The sequence below is a fragment of the Arachis ipaensis genome, chromosome B04 (assembly GCF_000816755.2).
Source record: "Arachis ipaensis cultivar K30076 chromosome B04, Araip1.1, whole genome shotgun sequence".
NCBI lineage: Eukaryota > Viridiplantae > Streptophyta > Magnoliopsida > Fabales > Fabaceae > Arachis > Arachis ipaensis.
The window spans coordinates 12536702-12555322 of NC_029788.2; the positions used below are offsets into that span (position 1 = coordinate 12536702).

The 18621-nt window shown below is 36.2% G+C and overlaps 3 protein-coding genes across 3 annotated transcripts in view; all 3 read left to right on the forward strand.

Annotated features, from left to right (window-relative positions):
* The window catches only part of LOC107636076, a 4086-nt gene extending 2204 nt beyond the window's left edge, over positions 1-1882 (forward strand). Inside the window, exons 2-5 of the mRNA XM_021122346.1 lie at positions 722-1017; positions 1135-1370; positions 1446-1661; positions 1763-1882. Of these exons, the coding sequence (XP_020978005.1) occupies positions 722-1017; positions 1135-1370; positions 1446-1661; positions 1763-1882 (868 nt within the window). The remainder of the gene's footprint in view (positions 1-721; positions 1018-1134; positions 1371-1445; positions 1662-1762) is intronic.
* LOC107636075 lies at positions 3279-4051 on the forward strand. Its single transcript, XM_021120141.1, has 3 exons — positions 3279-3508; positions 3584-3799; positions 3902-4051. The coding sequence occupies exons 1-3, from the start codon at positions 3320-3322 to the stop codon at positions 4034-4036; spliced, it is 540 nt and encodes a 179-aa protein (XP_020975800.1). The 5' UTR covers positions 3279-3319; the 3' UTR covers positions 4037-4051.
* LOC107636074 lies at positions 8363-8939 on the forward strand. Its single transcript, XM_016339610.1, has 3 exons — positions 8363-8384; positions 8515-8750; positions 8826-8939. Exons 2-3 carry the CDS (start codon positions 8562-8564, stop codon positions 8937-8939), a joined length of 303 nt encoding a protein of 100 aa, XP_016195096.1. The 5' UTR covers positions 8363-8384; positions 8515-8561.

An 18621-nucleotide genomic window follows, 5' to 3' on the forward strand; every position in this document is an offset into this window, starting at 1 on the left:
TTAATTATTATTATTATTATTATTATTATTATTATTATTATTATTATTATTTACACTAACACGCTAACAAACTTAATAACAACAACCCTATATATAGTGGAATTCATATTTTGAATTACGTCCCCGTGCGCCCAAATCCTTTCTCCCGAATCCTTATACATCATCCACCACCCTAGCCCTAACTCACAGCCGTACACCCATTGAAGCAACCCCTTGTATAGAGAGGCCCTCATCTACCCTGCCAGCGCATGTTCTTGCCGTTGCTGACGAGGACCCTTCACTCGCGTCACTGTCTTGGTAAGCACCAATAGATCTTTCAACTCTAGATGTTAAAATGCGATTATCTCCCAATTCCTTATTAATGTAGGCTTTCACGCTGCCCAAAAAAGGGCTGTGTTAGTTGGCTTTCTCATCAGTCTTCTTATTAATTATTAATACTATCCATCATGTAATATACAGGATAATATTTTTAATTTTTGTATATTTTTTATGTACTCTTTACGTACTCTTTTAATTTTATTATTGTATGATAATTGAATTCTTGAAAAATCGTCATTTTTCAGCGGCTAATTCTTTAATTATGAATTACCAAAGTATACATCATGATTTGACCCTTTTTCATTATGATTTGTTTTAGCTGGAAAACAGGTGCCATTTATCTTTTAAGATGGCTAGGAAAGGTCGTTACACTAAAAAAGCAAAATTAGGACCAGGATGTCAGCAACCTCACACGGCTCCATCTCCGGCTTCAGCTACCCACGACTCTGAAATGCTCCCACGGTGATAGTGTCCCTGCAACTGCACGCCCGTTCCTTCCTCTACGCAGTGTACCAAGGCATGCTCCACAAACGAGCACAACTAACATTCAGAATTCGGAGCCAGGCCACGTAAACTTGGCAGCCAATGCAAATAACGTAGATTCACTTGATCAACAAGCTGATGACCCCGCTGTTGATTCTAGTGCTCAGCGTCGCAAAAGACGCAAGACTATAGAGTTTTGGGCAGTTAAGATAATCGGTAATGTATTTAATAATTTTCCTTTGTCTATCAAATTTAGACTCTATGCTATATATTAATTTTTTTGCATGCTGTCCACAATGGATACACATATGACGTATTATACTTGACATGTAGATTCTGACGGCACAATCAAGCCAGCAAGACTAAGCGTGAGAGAGGCTATGGAACGGCCTAACGGTAGGAAGATCGTGCTGAGGTTCAACAGGGCAAAGCAAGCAATTGGAGACGAAGCTGGACTGTTGAGTGGCGTGCTTGGTCTGTTGGGAACTGACTATGGAAAATTTCCTACCTGTGAAAGAAGTTGGCGTAAGATTACCACTAAAGACAAGGTTTACAACGAATGCATCAAGGTAAATGTTGATATCCCCTTTGAGTTAAATATGCTTATTCTTATAATTTTTTACCAATAATTATTATCTGTGTAGCAAATTTTCCACTTTGATGAAGATATTGAAGGAACTATCAAGAAAAATATTTTGAAAAGTATGAGGAAGTCTTGGAAGGAAAGAATGCTGAGGTTGTACGATACTTTTTATGAGCCAACACTTATGACTGAAGAAAACATTGAGCAACGTCCGCCTAGAATCGATCGAGAGCATTGGAGATGGTTCCTTAACTATCGCGCCGAAGAGGAGACAAAGGTAATATAGTAACTCATTGGTACACAACATTACAAATTATTTAGCATTGAGTCTTTTTTAAATTAGATTCTAATTGCCCTTTGTCTCTGATGAACCAACAGGAGAAGTGCAAGAAAAATGCGGCTAATCGATCAAAGCAACTATATACCCACATTGGTGGGTCGAAAAGCTTTGCACGGCGGATGGAAGAAGATGCTTTATTCAGGATATCAAATGCGTGACATGGTTCACGACGCATTCAACATGCCGGGACTGCAGAGTGACGATGAAGACTCGATGAATGGGCATGTCGGAGACGTTTCGGAGGGGCTGCCGTTCATATCTGACAAACCTAGCCGCGAGGCTCGTACCCTTCACGACTTGCTGGAGGATGGTGAGCAGGAATTGTATCCGGGATGCTCAAAATTCTCGAAGTTGTCTTTCTTGGTGAGGCTCTACCATATCAAGTGCATGTGCAGAGTGAGTGACAAGGCTTTCAGTTTGATTCTAGAGCTACTGGGAGATGCCTTTGAGCATGCAGTGATTCCGAAGACGTTGCACGATGCCAAGAGGATCATAAGGAAGCTCGGTATTGAGTATAAGAAGATAGATGCATGTCCAAATGACTGCATGCTGTATCAGGGCCCCGATCAAGACCTGTCTAGATGCAAACGGTGTGGAGCATCCAGGTGGAAGCAAAAGACCCGAAAGAATTTCTTAGTAAGGATCAACGCCGTTGTCAAGAAGAATGGGAAACCTCTACCGGCGAAGATTCTCCGTTACTTTCCTCTGATTCCACGGTTGCAGCGATTATTCATGTCCAGCAAGACATCCGTGGACATGTTGTGGCACAAGAGAGGAACCATATCTGACGGTACTTTGAGGCATCCCAGGGACGGAGAGGGTTGGAAAGCATTTGACAGGAGATATACTGACTTTTCTGGTGATCCGCGCAATGTTCGCTTAGCCCTGGCCAGTGATGGCTTTAATCCTTATGGAAACCTCAGTTGAAAGTACTCAATATGGCTAGTGATTCTTATCCCGTACAACCTACCCCCATGGATTTGCATGAAACAAACCAACTTTATTCTCTCTATGATTATTCCCGGTCCTAAAACGCCTGGCAATGACATAGCTGGAAAACAGGTGCCATATATCTTTTAAGATGGCTAGGAAAGGTCGTTACACTAAAAAAGCAAAATTAGGACCAGGATGTCAGCAACCTCACACGGCTCCATCTCCGGCTTCAGCTACCCACGACTCTGAAATGCTCCCACGGTGATAGTGTCCCTGCAACTGCACGCCCGTTCCTTCCTCTACGCAGTGTACCAAGGCATGCTCCACAAACGAGCACAACTAACATTCAGAATTCGGAGCCAGGCCACGTAAACTTGGCAGCCAATGCAAATAACGTAGATTCACTTGATCAACAAGCTGATGACCACATTTTTTATTCTAGTGCTCAGCGTTGCAAAAGACACAAGACTACAGAGTTTTGGACAGTTAAGATAATCGGTAATGTATTTAGTAATTTTCCTTTGTCTATCAGATTTAGACTCTATGCTATATATTAATTTTTTTGCATGCTGTCCACAATGGATACACATATGACGTATTATACTTGACATGTAGATTCTGACGGCACAATCAAGCCAGCAAGACTAAGCGTGAGAGAGGCTATGGAACGGCCTAACGGTAGGAAGATCGTGCTGAGGTTCAACAGGGCAAAGCAAGCAATTGGAGACGAAGCTGGACTGTTGAGTGGCGTGCTTGGTCTGTTGGGAACTGACTATGGAAAATTTCCTACCTGTGAAAGAAGTTGGCGTAAGATTACCACTAAAGACAAGGTTTACAACGAATGCATCAAGGTAAATGTTGATATCCCCTTTGAGTTAAATATGCTTATTCTTATAATTTTTTACCAATAATTATTATCTGTGTAGCAAATTTTCCACTTTGATGAAGATATTGAAGGAACTATCAAGAAAAATATTTTGAAAAGTATGGGGAAGTCTTGGAAGGAAAGAATGCTGAGGTTGTACGATACTTTTTATGAGCCAACACTTATGACTGAAGAAAACATTGAGCAACGTCCGCCTGGAATCGATCGAGAGCATTGGAGATGGTTCCTTAACTATCGTGCCGAAGAGGAGACAAAGGTAATATAGTAACTCATTGGTGCTACAACATTACAAATTATTTAGCATTGAGTCTTTTTTAAATTAGATTCTAATTGCCCTTTGTCTCTGATGAACCAACAGGAGAAGTGCAAGAAAAATGCGGCTAATCGATCAAAGCAACTATATACCCACATTGGTGGGTCGAAAAGCTTTGCACGGCGGATGGAAGAAGATGCTTTACTTTTTTATTCACTCACCTTAAAACTATTTCTATGACTTAAGTTCACTTGATTGTGTGGAATAATATGGTGATACTTTGTTGTTTGTTGATACAGTCGGAAGAACAAGGGAGAAGCATCGGTAGAGGAGAGTTATGGATAAAAGTGCACAAAAAAACGATGGATCAATGATGCAATGATGAAGCAAGAGTAATTGGTGTAAGTACTACTAATTTTTTCATTTATAGTTGTGTGATATTTTAATGATTGTATTTGCTAATTTGTGTCTGTAGGAGAGAATTGAGGAGATTGAGCAACAGGATGAGTCTTCTAGATTGTTGTCTCAAAATGATTCCATTGCTCAGGTTTTTGGAAAAGAGAAACCTGGCAGAGTACGTGGTATGGGTGCTGGACCGACTCCTAGTCAACTCTTTGGTTCGAATTCACGTGCGCCGGTCAACGGAGTCCAAGTAGAGGAGACCCAGAGGAAGCTGCTAGAACTGCAAGCAGAGCTGGAACGCGAGAAGTTGAAGAGGAAGGCGATGGAGGATGCTCTGATTTATGTGTACCAACGCCAGGGTGAGGAGCTCCCACCAGAGATCGCTGCAGGGATGAGTTCCGTGGAATGATAGAGTGGAGAATAATGTAGTAGGATTGGAATTATTTTGGGTTGAAGCAAACTTTTTTTGAATTAGACTATACAACTCTTTGTAGAGATTTGTTTTCTTCGTACTTTCATGAATATATTATTTTGTTCTGCAGATAATTGTTTTTTTTAACTCTTAAAATAATAAAAAATAAAAAACACAAAAAATAGGTCTATAATATTTTAAAAAAACTTTACGATTTATTTAAAAAAATCCAACTTTTCTTTTCTTATTTTTCTTTATTTAGTGGCGGTTTTAAACCGCCGAAGAGTGTGAATTTATCTGATTGGTATTGCGGCGGTTCATAGCCGCCGGTAACTGTGCCGGAAAGGCGGAAACCTTATTTCTGTTTCGGGCGGTTTTGAAATCGCCCAAAACACGCATCCACTCGAAAACAACATAGAAAATAGTAGCGGTTTTAGAACCGCCGGTAAACATGAAGAAAATCGTGTCACTTGCATATGCCGGCGGTTTGTTGCACGACCGCCACGAAATTTTGATTTAGTGGCCGTTATACCGACGGTTATTAAAAATTGCCACCAAACTTATTGCCGGCACCAATATCCTTGGCGGTATGATAAACCGCCGGTCATTGATTTTGAGGCGGTTTAAAACCGCCGCTAATCAAGAAAAAAACCGCCGCCATTACGCGCCTCCCTTGTAGCTGATAGAGTAATTAAACCATAATTTTTATAATAAAAATATTATGTGTACATAAAAAAAAAGCTATAAAATCATCTATTAATTATTATGTATTTATGTATAGATACATGCATTGTTTAACTTATTTTTAACGTGTATTTTATTTTTCAATATGTATTTTATATAGGTAATTATTTTTTATATACATTTAGTATGATTGTTGTTATAATTATGTTTTATTATTGTAAATTAAAATGTGATTAGTTTTCAGAATATGTTATTCATAAATTCAAACACTAGAATAGTAATTTAAATAATAACATCTATTCTATTATATAAAAATCAGGTTTCTACATTTAATAATAGAATTGACATGGTATACTTCTGAGAGTGTTTTTTGATTTGTTTCTTTTAATGATTCATTAAATATAAATTATTATGATAAACTAATTGTATCAACTAATTGATTTGATTAGATATTTAAATATCACATAATTTATTATAATTTATATAAATTTGATTTGGTAGTATTTCTTAATTTATTTCTTTTAATGTTCTATTGGTATTTTTTAATTTATTTCTGTTAATTTATTAAACAAAATTTATTGTGTGTACTAATTAATTAATTTTATTAATTTATTTGTCATTAAAATAATAAATCTATGAATAAAATAGGCAATTGATATATTTTTAACTAATAATTAAATCAAATCAAATAAAATCATATATATTGAGCCAAATTCAAATAATGTGAATTAAGAACTAAATTAAAATAAGATGATTTCTTACTTATTAAAATTGAATATAATAGATACAAATTAATTTTGTTAGATAATCATAGTCGTCTGGTCTATTATATAAAAATTGACAAAACAAATTGGCACGCCTGGTGGGACAGTTTTTAAATTGAAGTGTGTCAAACAACCTTTTTTCCAGTATTACTTAGTGTATGCGATTATAGAGTGGGAAAATCATTCACATGGCTGATGAGATATTGATTGTGAATGGTGGTTCATCCACTAATGATAGCATACCAATATCTGTGCAACAAGTCGACGTGTCCTCACGATCGGAGGCTGCAATTGGAACTGAAAGTATAGTAGTTATAACTATTCAGACTGGAAATGTTGGACGTAATATTCGTCCACATGGCCCTACGCCACTGTATCAGCCTCCATTAACCGTTGGTTGGCCTCCCTATGGTTTTCCTCCTGGTTATACCCCACCGGTGGGATGGTTTTATCCCACCTATCCGCTTTGGGAATGCAAATAGAGTTAATAATACTCAAAACCCACAGCAATATTCTGAGTATTCTCGTGATTATAATGTGGGCTCTACTTTGAATGCTGCTAATTCAATGGCAGTATATCGACAACAAGTGGAGGAAAATCACCATAACTTAGTTAATTTATTGACCCAACAGATGACTACAATTCTGAATCCTATGATGGCCGATCATGAATCAAAATTTCAACATCTTGCTAGACAAGTCGAGAGGATTGCTTGAATTGTTGATTATGATGATGGTGAAAGGCATAATGCCAGGGGAAATAATGAAGGAATAGAAAATGTTTTTCAAAATGAAAACAATGTTTTAAATCAACAAAACCCTTATGTAATTCCCCGAGGTCAAAATGCTGATGATGTTTTAGCCAGGTTACGTGCTAATCATGGTGGTGAACGTTATCAAGTCACTAGAATTGTGGAAGAAGTTTTGAATCGAGTTGGGCTTAATGTTGGTTTTATGAATCGACCACATTTTGTGTTTGCTTTTTCCCAAGTTGTTCATATGGCTGAAGTGCCAAGAGGGGTAAAAAGTCCAAAAATAGTCACAAAATTTGCTGGTGAAGTTGGAGAATCAACTAGTGAACATGTTGCTTGTTATTTGGTTGAGATTGGAAACTTAGCTAATGATGAAAATTTGAAAATGAAGTTTTTTCCTTCTTCGTTGACGAAGAATGCATTTACTTGGTTTTTGAATCTTAGACCGAATTCAATTACAACATGGAATCAGTTAGAAATTGCTTTTCACGCTCAATTTTATCGAGGGGAAATGAATGTAGTAGTTACTAATCTAGTGGCTTTGAAACGTGAAAATGGTGAAACTATCGATGATTATTTAATACGTTTCAAAAACGCTAGGAGTAGATGCTATGTGTCATTACCCGAAAGTGAGGTAGTGAAAATAGCAACTATGGGGTTAGGATTCTATATGCGCAGAAAACTGCTCAATGTGCATATTCCTGATTTAGCCCATTTGGCTGAGAAGGTTCGACAAACTGAACTCATGAAAAAAGAGAAAGAAAAGTATAGAAATGAACAAAGATCAAAGAGTAAATCCTTTACTCGAAAAGAAAAGGTCGCTTATGTAACCATGGAGTCCTTAGAGGAGGAATTCGATTTCGAAACAGAGGTCGATTTGGCCGAACTTTAAAAAGGTCCTCCATATGCTTGTTCTTTGTTGAAGAAATAGCCAATAATGAAAAGTCGAATGATTCAAAACTGAAAAGTGGAAAGAAATATAGTTTTGATATTTCGAAATCTGATTAGATTTTTAATGTGTTGCTTAAAGATAAACAATTAATTTTGCCTGAGGGTAGAACTTTGCTTTCTGTGAAAGATTTAAAAGGAAAGCCTTACTGTAAATTTCATCAAGCAACAAGTCATTCGACTAACAGTTGTGTCCGTTTCAGGGACTTAATTCAAGAAGCGATAATGGAGGGACGGTTGAAATTCGATGATGGCAAGAAAGAGATGAAGGTTGATGTGGATCCCTTCGAGGTTGAGGCCAGTTATTTGTGGATCCCTTTTATTGTTAGGACCAGGATGTCAGCAACCTCACACGGCTCCATCTCCGGCTTCAGCTACCCACGACTCTGAAATGCTCCCACGGTGATAGTGTCCCTGCAACTGCACGCCCGTTCCTTCCTCTACGCAGTGTACCAAGGCATGCTCCACAAACGAGCACAACTAACATTCAGAATTCGGAGCCAGGCCACGTAAACTTGGCAGCCAATGCAAATAACGTAGATTCACTTGATCAACAAGCTGATGACCCCGCTGTTGATTCTAGTGCTCAGCGTCACAAAAGACGCAAGACTATAGAGTTTTGGGCAGTTAAGATAATCGGTAATGTATTTAATAATTTTTCTTTGTCTATCAAATTTAGACTCTATGCTATATATTAATTTTTTCGCATGCTGTCCACAATGGATACACATATGACGTATTATACTTGACATGTAGATTCTGACGGCACAATCAAGCCAGCAAGACTAAGCGTGAGAGAGGCTATGGAACGGCCTAACGGTAGGAAGATCGTGCTGAGGTTCAACAGGGCAAAGCAAGCAATTGGAGACGAAGCTGGACTGTTGAGTGGCGTGCTTGGTCTGTTGGGAACTGACTATGGAAAATTTCCTACCTGTGAAAGAAGTTGGCGTAAGATTACCACTAAAGACAAGGTTTACAACGAATGCATCAAGGTAAATGTTGATATCCCCTTTGAGTTAAATATGCTTATTCTTATAATTTTTGACCAATAATTATTATCTGTGTAGCAAATTTTCCACTTTGATGAAGATATTGAAGGAACTATCAAGAAAAATATTTTGAAAAGTATGGGGAAGTCTTGGAAGGAAAGAATGCTGAATGTTCTGTTAGTATTTTTTTAATTTATTTTTTAATTTATTAAACTAAATTAATTATACTAATTATCTGTATTAATTAATTAATTAGATTAATTTATTAATTATAAAAATAATAAATCTATGAATAAAATAGGTTCTTGAGATATTTTTCACTAATAATTAAATCAAATCAAATCATATATATTGAGCTAAATTCAAATAATGTGAATTAAGAATTAAACTAAAATAATATGATTTTTTTACTTATTCAAATTGAATGTAATAAATATAAATTAATTATGGTCTTCTAGTCTTCTATATATAGATAGCCATATAAAATTATAAGAATCATTATTTTTTTATCACTTTTACTATTTTAACTCTTCTTTTCTTTTTTTTTATTTATGTATAAATGTACTCAAAATGAGAAGGTATAGATGAGTGTTTCATTAATTGTTTTTGATGAATATTATAGCCCGAAAATATCTCAATTTAGACATTCTATCACTACCGATGGAAGTTGAACCTGTAATAATTTAGGGTGACCATGATATTTTTTTATAGTATTATATAAAAAAATATTTCTTAAAATGAATATACCCATTGTAATTAATTTTCTTTGTCAATTTGTTATCTTTTACCTAACAAACAATATCCATGTTGAAAACATCTATTCTATTATATAAAAATCAGGTTTCTACATTTAATAATAGAATTGACATGGTATACTTCTGAGAGTGTTTTTTGATTTGTTTCTTTTAATGATTCATTAAATATAAATTATTATGATAAACTAATTGTATCAACTAATTGATTTGATTAGATATTTAAATATCACATAATTTATTATAATTTATATAAATTTGATTTGGTAGTATTTCTTAATTTATTTCTTTTAATGTTCTATTGGTATTTTTTAATTTATTTCTGTTAATTTATTAAACAAAATTTATTGTGTGTACTAATTAATTAATTTTATTAATTTATTTGTCATTAAAATAATAAATCTATGAATAAAATAGGCAATTGATATATTTTTAACTAATAATTAAATCAAATCAAATAAAATCATATATATTGAGCCAAATTCAAATAATGTGAATTAAGAACTAAATTAAAATAAGATGATTTCTTACTTATTAAAATTGAATATAATAGATACAAATTAATTTTGTTAGATAATCATAGTCGTCTGGTCTATTATATATAGATGGCCACACAAAATTATAAGAATCATTATTTTTATCGCTTTTGCTATTTCAACTTTTTTTTTTCTTTCTTTTTTTTTATGTATAATTTTTTATTACGTATAAATGTACTCGAATGAGAAAGTACGGATGAGTGTTTCATTGATTGTTTGTTTGATGAATATATCTCAATTTAGGCATTCTACCACTGTGAATGAAAGTTGACCTGTAATAATTCAAGGTAGCCAGTATATTTTTTTATAGTATTAGATAAATGAATATTTGTTAAAATAAATATACCCATTATAATGAATTTATTTCTAAAAAGGCGGCAACTGCGCTGAATGATAATAAAGCCAAAAGTCCCATGCATAGTCTATGATCTAAACGAGTCGCACATACACCCTAGTACAGGTTCCTCGGCGCTGAGGACATCCCCGAAGAGCGGGGGATTTTGTGACATTTCGGATTGGCTGTCTTGTGTTTCTAATTTACAGGTCCGCGAATTTATGAACATATTAAGCCTTTTTAGTTTTTTTGAGTTCTCTTTTTTTTTTTTTAGATAGCCATATAAAATTATAAGAATCATTATTTTTTTATCACTTTTACTATTTTAACTCTTCTTTTCTTTTTTTTTATTTATGTATAAATGTACTCAAAATGAGAAGGTATAGATGAGTGTTTCATTAATTGTTTTTGATGAATATTATAGCCCGAAAATATCTCAATTTAGACATTCTATCACTACCGATGGAAGTTGAACCTGTAATAATTTAGGGTGACCATGATATTTTTTTATAGTATTATATAAAAAAATATTTCTTAAAATGAATATACCCATTGTAATTAATTTTCTTTGTCAATTTGTTATCTTTTACCTAACAAACAATATCCATGTTGAATATATTATTTTTATCATAAGCCATACATAATTGATTGATAATTTTATATATAAAAATATTCCTGTGGTAACTAAATACTATATTGTTATCTCGCTAAAGTTAATTCTCCTATAATTATGTCAATGTATAGTACTATCAGATGAAAATTGATTAGATTCAATTTATTTCCAACGAGATGAATGACCTTTTAGGCCTAATCAAGAATTTTGGTCAGGGTCTGTTGATCGAAAAAATATTATTCGATGAAAGCAAATCGATTCGAAATGAGTTAGAGACAGTTTCTCGAAGATGCATGCATAAGCAAGGATCGAGAATAATGAGCGCTAGTTGGATTTCGAATAACTTGTTATTCGATTAAACCTTTTCGAGAGGGGGAATCGAATTGAGCATTTGAATGGAAGATTGAACAGTCACTGTAGTGGAGTGGTTAAAAGCTTTTATCACATGAGAAAATCATGGGAAACGTCTCCAATCAAATGGCGGGAGCAGTTATCAAGGGGAAAGTATTTGAAAAGTTCAAATTTGTAATTAATTGTAATTGATTATAATTAATTGCTAGTTACTAAAGGCAGACTATAAATATTAGGAAGCCTTAGCAAATCAGGGTTGGAATTTTTACTCAGAAAATACTCAAGCATACTCACATCCCAGGGAATTCCTGAGTCTGCAATCGAGTAACTTTTCTGTAGGGTTCCATCCTCTTTCATTCTTTCAGTTTATTTTTCTGTAAACTTTATGTTTCAAGTAAATCTATTTTCCAAGTATTTTTTATCTTCATCTTTGTCCAATTTACATTTTTGTATTGTTGACTTCTAATTCAAAGTCCTTTGATCCAGTCAAAGGCATTTTATCGCTTTCCTTTAATTTCAACACAAACATTTCTGTTTTCAATATATTTTCTTTTCAAAAATCTTCATTTTATTCTTTTCTTTGATTTATCAATTTTAATTTATTTTTATTCCCAATTCCGGTCTAATCGAAGATGCTTTGATGCACTTTTAGAAAACTGGTACCTGCAAAGAGGAGTAGGTTTCGCTCCCAAATCACTAGATATCGAACCACCATCGATTTGCTAAAAATTGACAAAACAAATTGGCACGCCTGGTGGGACAGTTTTTAAATTGAAGTGTGTCAAACAACCTTTTTTCCAGTATTACTTAGTGTATGCGATTATAGAGTGGAAAAATCATTCACATGGCTGATAAGATATTGATTGTGAATGGTGGTTCATCCACTAATGATAGCATACCAATATCTGTGCAACAAGTCGACGTGTCCTCACGATCGGAGGCTGCAATTGGAACTGAAAGTATAGTAGTTATAACTATTCAGACTGGAAATGTTGGACGTAATATTCGTCCACATGGCCCTACGCCACTGTATCAGCCTCCATTAACCGTTGGTTGGCCTCCCTATGGTTTTCCTCCTGGTTATACCCCACCGGTGGGATGGTTTTATCCCACCTATCCGCTTTGGGAATGCAAATAGAGTTAATAATACTCAAAACCCACAGCAATATTCTGAGTATTCTCGTGATTATAATGTGGGCTCTACTTTGAATGCTGCTAATTCAATGGCAGTATATCGACAACAAGTGGAGGAAAATCACCATAACTTAGTTAATTTATTGACCCAACAGATGACTACAATTCTGAATCCTATGATGGCCGATCATGAATCAAAATTTCAACATCTTGCTAGACAAGTCGAGAGGATTGCTTGAATTGTTGATTATGATGATGGTGAAAGGCATAATGCCAGGGGAAATAATGAAGGAATAGAAAATGTTTTTCAAAATGAAAACAATGTTTTAAATCAACAAAACCCTTATGTAATTCCCCGAGGTCAAAATGCTGATGATGTTTTAGCCAGGTTACGTGCTAATCATGGTGGTGAACGTTATCAAGTCACTAGAATTGTGGAAGAAGTTTTGAATCGAGTTGGGCTTAATGTTGGTTTTATGAATCGACCACATTTTGTGTTTGCTTTTTCCCAAGTTGTTCAGATGGCTGAAGTGCCAAGAAGGGTAAAAAGTCCAAAAGTAGTCACAAAATTTGCTGGTGAAGTTGGAGAATCAACTAGTGAACATGTTGCTTGTTATTTGGTTGAGATTGGAAACTTAGCTAATGATGAAAATTTGAAAATGAAGTTTTTTCCTTCTTCGTTGACGAAGAATGCATTTACTTGGTTTTTGAATCTTAGACCGAATTCAATTACAACATGGAATCAGTTAGAAATTGCTTTTCACGCTCAATTTTATCGAGGGGAAATGAATGTAGTAGTTACTAATCTAGTGGCTTTGAAACGTGAAAATGGTGAAACTATCGATGATTATTTAATACGTTTCAAAAACGCTAGGAGTAGATGCTATGTGTCATTACCCGAAAGTGAGGTAGTGAAAATAGCAACTATGGGGTTAGGATTCTATATGCGCAAAAAACTGCTTAATGTGCATATTCCTGATTTAGCCCATTTGGCTGAGAAGGTTCGACAAACTGAACTCATGAAAAAAGAGAAAGAAAAGTATAGAAATGAACAAAGATCAAAGAGTAAATCCTTTACTCGAAAAGAAAAGGTCGCTTATGTAACCATGGAGTCCTTAGAGGAGGAATTCGATTTCGAAACAGAGGTCGATTTGGCCGAACTTTAAAAAGGTCCTCCATATGCTTGTTCTTTGTTGAAGAAACAGCCAATAATAAAAAGTCGAATGATTCAAAACTGAAAAGTGGAAAGAAATATAGTTTTGATATTTCGAAATCTAATTAGATTTTTAATGTGTTGCTTAAAGATAAACAATTAATTTTGCCTGAGGGTAGAACTTTGCTTTCTGTGAAAGATTTAAAAGGAAAGCCTTACTATAAATTTCATCAAGCAACAAGTCATTCGACTAACAGTTGTGTCCGTTTCAGGGACTTAATTCAAGAAGCGATAATGGAGGGACGGTTGAAATTCGATGATGGCAAGAAAGAGATGAAGGTTGATGTGGATCCCTTCGAGGTTGAGGCCAGTTATGTCGAACTTTGCTTTGGAGTGAACATGGTGGGCATGTCCTATGACTTTGATGTGGCTCTTGATGATTTTGAGTCACAGGTTAGATTAGTATACCCCAGGACAGGGGATGGTTTGCTAGATTTCTTCGTTCAGCAAAAGATCAAAGACCGGGACGTATCTTTGTGTCCGTGGTGCAATGCTGTTTTTGATGCTGAAGCAGCAACAATTTTTGAAAAGGAAAGGATGAAGAAAGAATTGGCTCATAGAGAAGAGCAAGCGCGCCAGAGGCAGCCAATTAGGTGTTTGGAGGGTTCTAGTTCAAAGACTCCTCAAGAAAATTTGTCTACACCTTTAAGCCGTTCTCAGGCCATAGGTGTTCAGTGGATTAGGAATTGCCAAGAATTCTAGAGACGTGATCATTTGTATCGACGTAATCCACACTGAGGGCATCGAGCACCTTCTTGAAATCAATATTCCTACTATCGAGGTCGTGCCAGAGGTTATCCCCGAGGAAGAGGAGGAAGGAGAAGTTTCAATCAAAACAAGAAACTTTCGATTGAGTCAGGCAAAGAACTAAGCAAGGGGCAATGTAAGAACCGCAACTAATTACCTGTTTAATTAAGTAATTAATATTGCCCAAATTGGGTTTCGAGAAATTAGAGTGAGAATTTGAGGATTTAAATATGATTTTTGGACTTAGTAGGTTTTTTTGAGTCAGAAAATGTGTTTTCTACAAAAAAAATGCAAAAAATTGCGAACCGGTTGAACCGGTTTAAGTCTGCCCGGTACTGTGTGAGAAAAATTAAAAACAAGTCAAAAACCTTAGAAAAATATTAGAAGTCGAAAATCGGGTGTTAATTTTGAAGGTTTGGCCCAAAGTTGGGCCAAACGGGCTAAAAACGCTCACGGGTTGGACCGGACCCAAGTTGGGCCCAAGCCCAACATATATAAAGCCACTTAAGTGGCAAACTCAGCCATTTTCACCCCTTTCTAGCAGCAGCAACGTGAAATAGAAGAGAGGAGAGGTGAGGGTTTCATTCACTATTCATCTTCTCCTTCTTTCTCTTATAACTTGAGCTACGAAGCTCAGATTCGCGTGCTGTCAGTTGCTACGCGAAGCTCTTGTCGAGCTCTTCAATTTCATCTAAACAAAGTGGTAAGGGATTTCCAATTTCTTGCCCAGTTTTTCCTTCCATTACAGATTCGGTTTTTGGCTATGGTGAATGAATGCTTCTTGTGATTTTGATTATTTAGGTACTCTAGTACTTGATTATTATTGGATTTTGTCCCAATCATCATTGGGTAAGGTGAGACTACTTGATTTCTTGTGGTTTTGTGCATATATGAAACCCTAGGTTGAATTATTGTAAATTATATGTGATATTAGCTTGAGTATTGGATCTTGTGGTGATTGTTGATGCTTGTTGGAGATTCATGGTGGCTTGGATTGTGGTTATTGATGAAGGTTGGTTGATGTTGTATGTTGAATTAATATGGTTATGTTGAGAAATAATGATATTGAGATTATGATGTATGATAAATTGGGGTGAATGACTATTGTTGTTTATGGCTTAGAAGCATGAATGAGTTTGATGATAGAAAATTGATGTTGATATCATGATGAATGGTGAGTGTGTTGGTGGAAAGCTATTGATAATTGTAATATGATGATATTGATGTTGAAAATGATGAGGTATGATGAGAGATTGGTATAAATTGTGGTTTGTGACACAAGCGGGTAGTTTTTGGTGAAAAATGGATCTTGGAGTGACTTTAAGTGGTTTGGTATGATTTGGAATGTGTATGGTAAGAAATTGTGTAAATGGTGAGGTTTGGTAAAATTGGATTTTTGGTAAACTTTGCTCGATCATAACTTTTGCCTCGGTTTTCGAAACTGATTGAAATTTGTTTAGACTAAGATTTTTGAAAACCCTTTAAATCGATATAAACTTTATGAAAATTAAAATTTTGCTGAGGGAGTTATGATCATTCAATGTTGGTATTAAAAATCTGAAATTCTGCAAAGTTGCAGAATTTCATGATTGCTGATATGTGCAAGCGCACACTCTTGTGCGGACACACACCCTGTGAAAATTTTGAACTGTGCAGACACACACACCTATGCGCAAGCACAGGCAGGGATCTGCGCACGCACAGGCAGGGATGTGCGCTCTGTTTGCAGTGCTAGCACAGCTTGTGCGCGCACATATCTAAGGAAAAATTTCAACATGTGCGGACGCACACGTTGGGAAGGCTAGTTTGTTGGGGGCGCTGGCACAGGTTGTGCGAGTGAACAGATTCTGTAAGTTTTGCTACCTGTGCGTACGCACACCCCTGTGCGTACACACATTTTAAAATTTCCTGGGTGTGCTCACGCACACACCCCTGTGTGGCTGCACATGTCTTGTTTCTCAAATTTTGCTTATTTTTTAACTATTCTACCTTCCCAACAAGATTGTTAAGCTTCTAAAGCACCATTTTAAGACTTTTGGGCCTAGTTTTGAGTATTAGAACATGGGATATAACTTAAGAGTCCTAGTACATGATTTTATGATAAATTAGAAAATGGAGGCCTAGGTTTCTTGCGTGTTAATAATGGTTTGACGTTAGGTGAAGGATGATTGATATATGATATGAGGAATGATGAACTGTTGATCTTCGGAAACTGAGTTAAGAATGGGTAGTGGTTGAGATGAGTCACGGACTCTGAATGAGATGATGGATCCACGTATACTGAAAATATTTTCTGAAAACCACTGAAATATTGTTTTTACTGAGAATATGAGACACTATGCGCCCGGCAGGAACGGCGGTTGGATCCCGCCTGTCGAGGTAGCGGCGGCGGCGTAAGGGCGATGGTTCGTCCCGCTTGCGTTGAGATGTGAGGTCTGTGGCAAGAGTATCCCGCTCGCATCCCTTCGGATCTATAGGCGTGCAGGCGCCGGTACCTGGACAGTGATCCGGACACTATATATCTGGGGTTCCTATATGAGAAATCCGAAGGGCGACATCTCCATGGAGATGTGTCGGGTTGGCAGTTGAACCGACAATGTGATATCACAGCCAGTAGGGCACGCATTCATCATATACATTTTCTATTTGTTTATTTGCTTTGTCGACTTGAAATTGTATGCCTAATTGAATAACATGTCTATTGTCTTACTTGATCTACTTGCATTATATGCTTTTACTTGTGAATTACTTGCATTGTTATTAATTGTGCTTTCTATTGGGATTGAGGAGGTTCGGAAGGCAGTGGCGATGGGATCGCATGGAGGATAGGTTGGTGAAGGCTGTGGGACAGCGGTGTTTGGTTAGAATAGAAAGCCCTTAAGATAGATCACCCGGTTTATTTATGATAAGGTTTATATTATGCTTATCTGTTTTAGAATGCTTTAAGTTTGAATCTTGTGATGGATATGGAGCTTAGGATTGCCTTTGGCGTCCCTGGGTCTTATATCGTACATCACTGGGCACTATTACCATACTGAGAACCTCCGATTCTCATACCATATCTTTGTTGTGTTTTTCAGATGCAGGTCATAACCCACATCGGTGAGTTGCTTTGGATGGTGATAGAAGCGGGGGATCTTGGATTTTTTTGGAGTCTTTTGGTTTATTTTGTTTATATGTCTTTCACTTTTGTATTTTGTCTTTTCCTAGAGGCTTGTATTATGAGAGAAAAACTTGTATAAGCTATTTTTAAACTGTCAGGTTTCTATATGGTCTGTATATGGCTAGCCGGCTTAAACTCCGCGAGTCGTGGCTAGTTTCTTATGATATTTCACTATTATACTATTACCTTGTTTATATCACTTCTATTTCTTATGCCTTAAGATAGTACACTTTGCGCTTTTGAAATCCTGTTTTTGAGCTATATCCTTCCTCGGGCTTCTAGATTATATTATTTCTTCTATATATATTATATGTATGAGCTTTAGAACTGTCGTAATCTCTTATTAACCTTTGCTTTACGGCGCGAGGTAAGACTTAGGGTAATTAGGGTATTACAGGCAACGCCTTCTGTGCATTCTAGAATTGTTTTTCCTTCTAATGGAGAAATTTATCCTAAAGAGATTCCATCACCTGCGAAGATGGAAAAGGGCAAAGCAATAGCTCAATCTTCTGGAATTGATAAGAACAAAGATGTTGATGTTGATGAGGAATATTTCGATGAGGGTAATGATGACATGGTTGGGACAATTTTGATCATTCCAACCGAATATTTGGGGGAGTATGAAGGTGACCCCAATGAAGATTACGATTTGGAGGATGAGAAAGCTTTTTCCTTTATCAGAATCGAGGATGAACTGGGTTACTTTTTGCGGCCTACTGAAAAACAAATGTCTCATCTTCGCCCACTTCATATAACAACTACTTTGAGTGGGATAAAGGTAAATAAAGTTCTGATTGATGGTGGTGCTGCAATTAGTTTGTTGCCAGAGAGGATGTTAATCAAAGCTAGGTCAGATTGGAGCAAAAATTTATGAGAACATATTACCCTTCCTCGGGGACAAGGGACGGAACGACCTCTCGATCTGCTTACTGCAGCCCAGAAAGAAAAACGTCGTCTAGGTGTTCCTTGTTGCTCCGATCTCCCCGACGCCTAGGACTAGGAAAGCATCCTGACAATTTAGTCCCTACAAA

What these genes read in the sequence shown, in the direction of transcription:
- LOC107636074 (XM_016339610.1), top strand. Translation starts at nt 8,562, where the DNA reads ATGGAACGGCCTAACGGTAGGAAGATCGTGCTGAGGTTCAACAGGGCA. An exon ending in TTTACAACGAATGCATCAAG is followed by an intron (nt 8,751 to 8,825) that starts GTAAATGTTGAT and finishes TTATCTGTGTAG; the next exon opens with CAAATTTTCCACTTTGATGA.
- LOC107636075 (XM_021120141.1), top strand. Translation starts at nt 3,320, where the DNA reads ATGGAACGGCCTAACGGTAGGAAGATCGTGCTGAGGTTCAACAGGGCA. An exon ending in TTTACAACGAATGCATCAAG is followed by an intron (nt 3,509 to 3,583) that starts GTAAATGTTGAT and finishes TTATCTGTGTAG; the next exon opens with CAAATTTTCCACTTTGATGA. An exon ending in GTGCCGAAGAGGAGACAAAG is followed by an intron (nt 3,800 to 3,901) that starts GTAATATAGTAA and finishes ATGAACCAACAG; the next exon opens with GAGAAGTGCAAGAAAAATGC.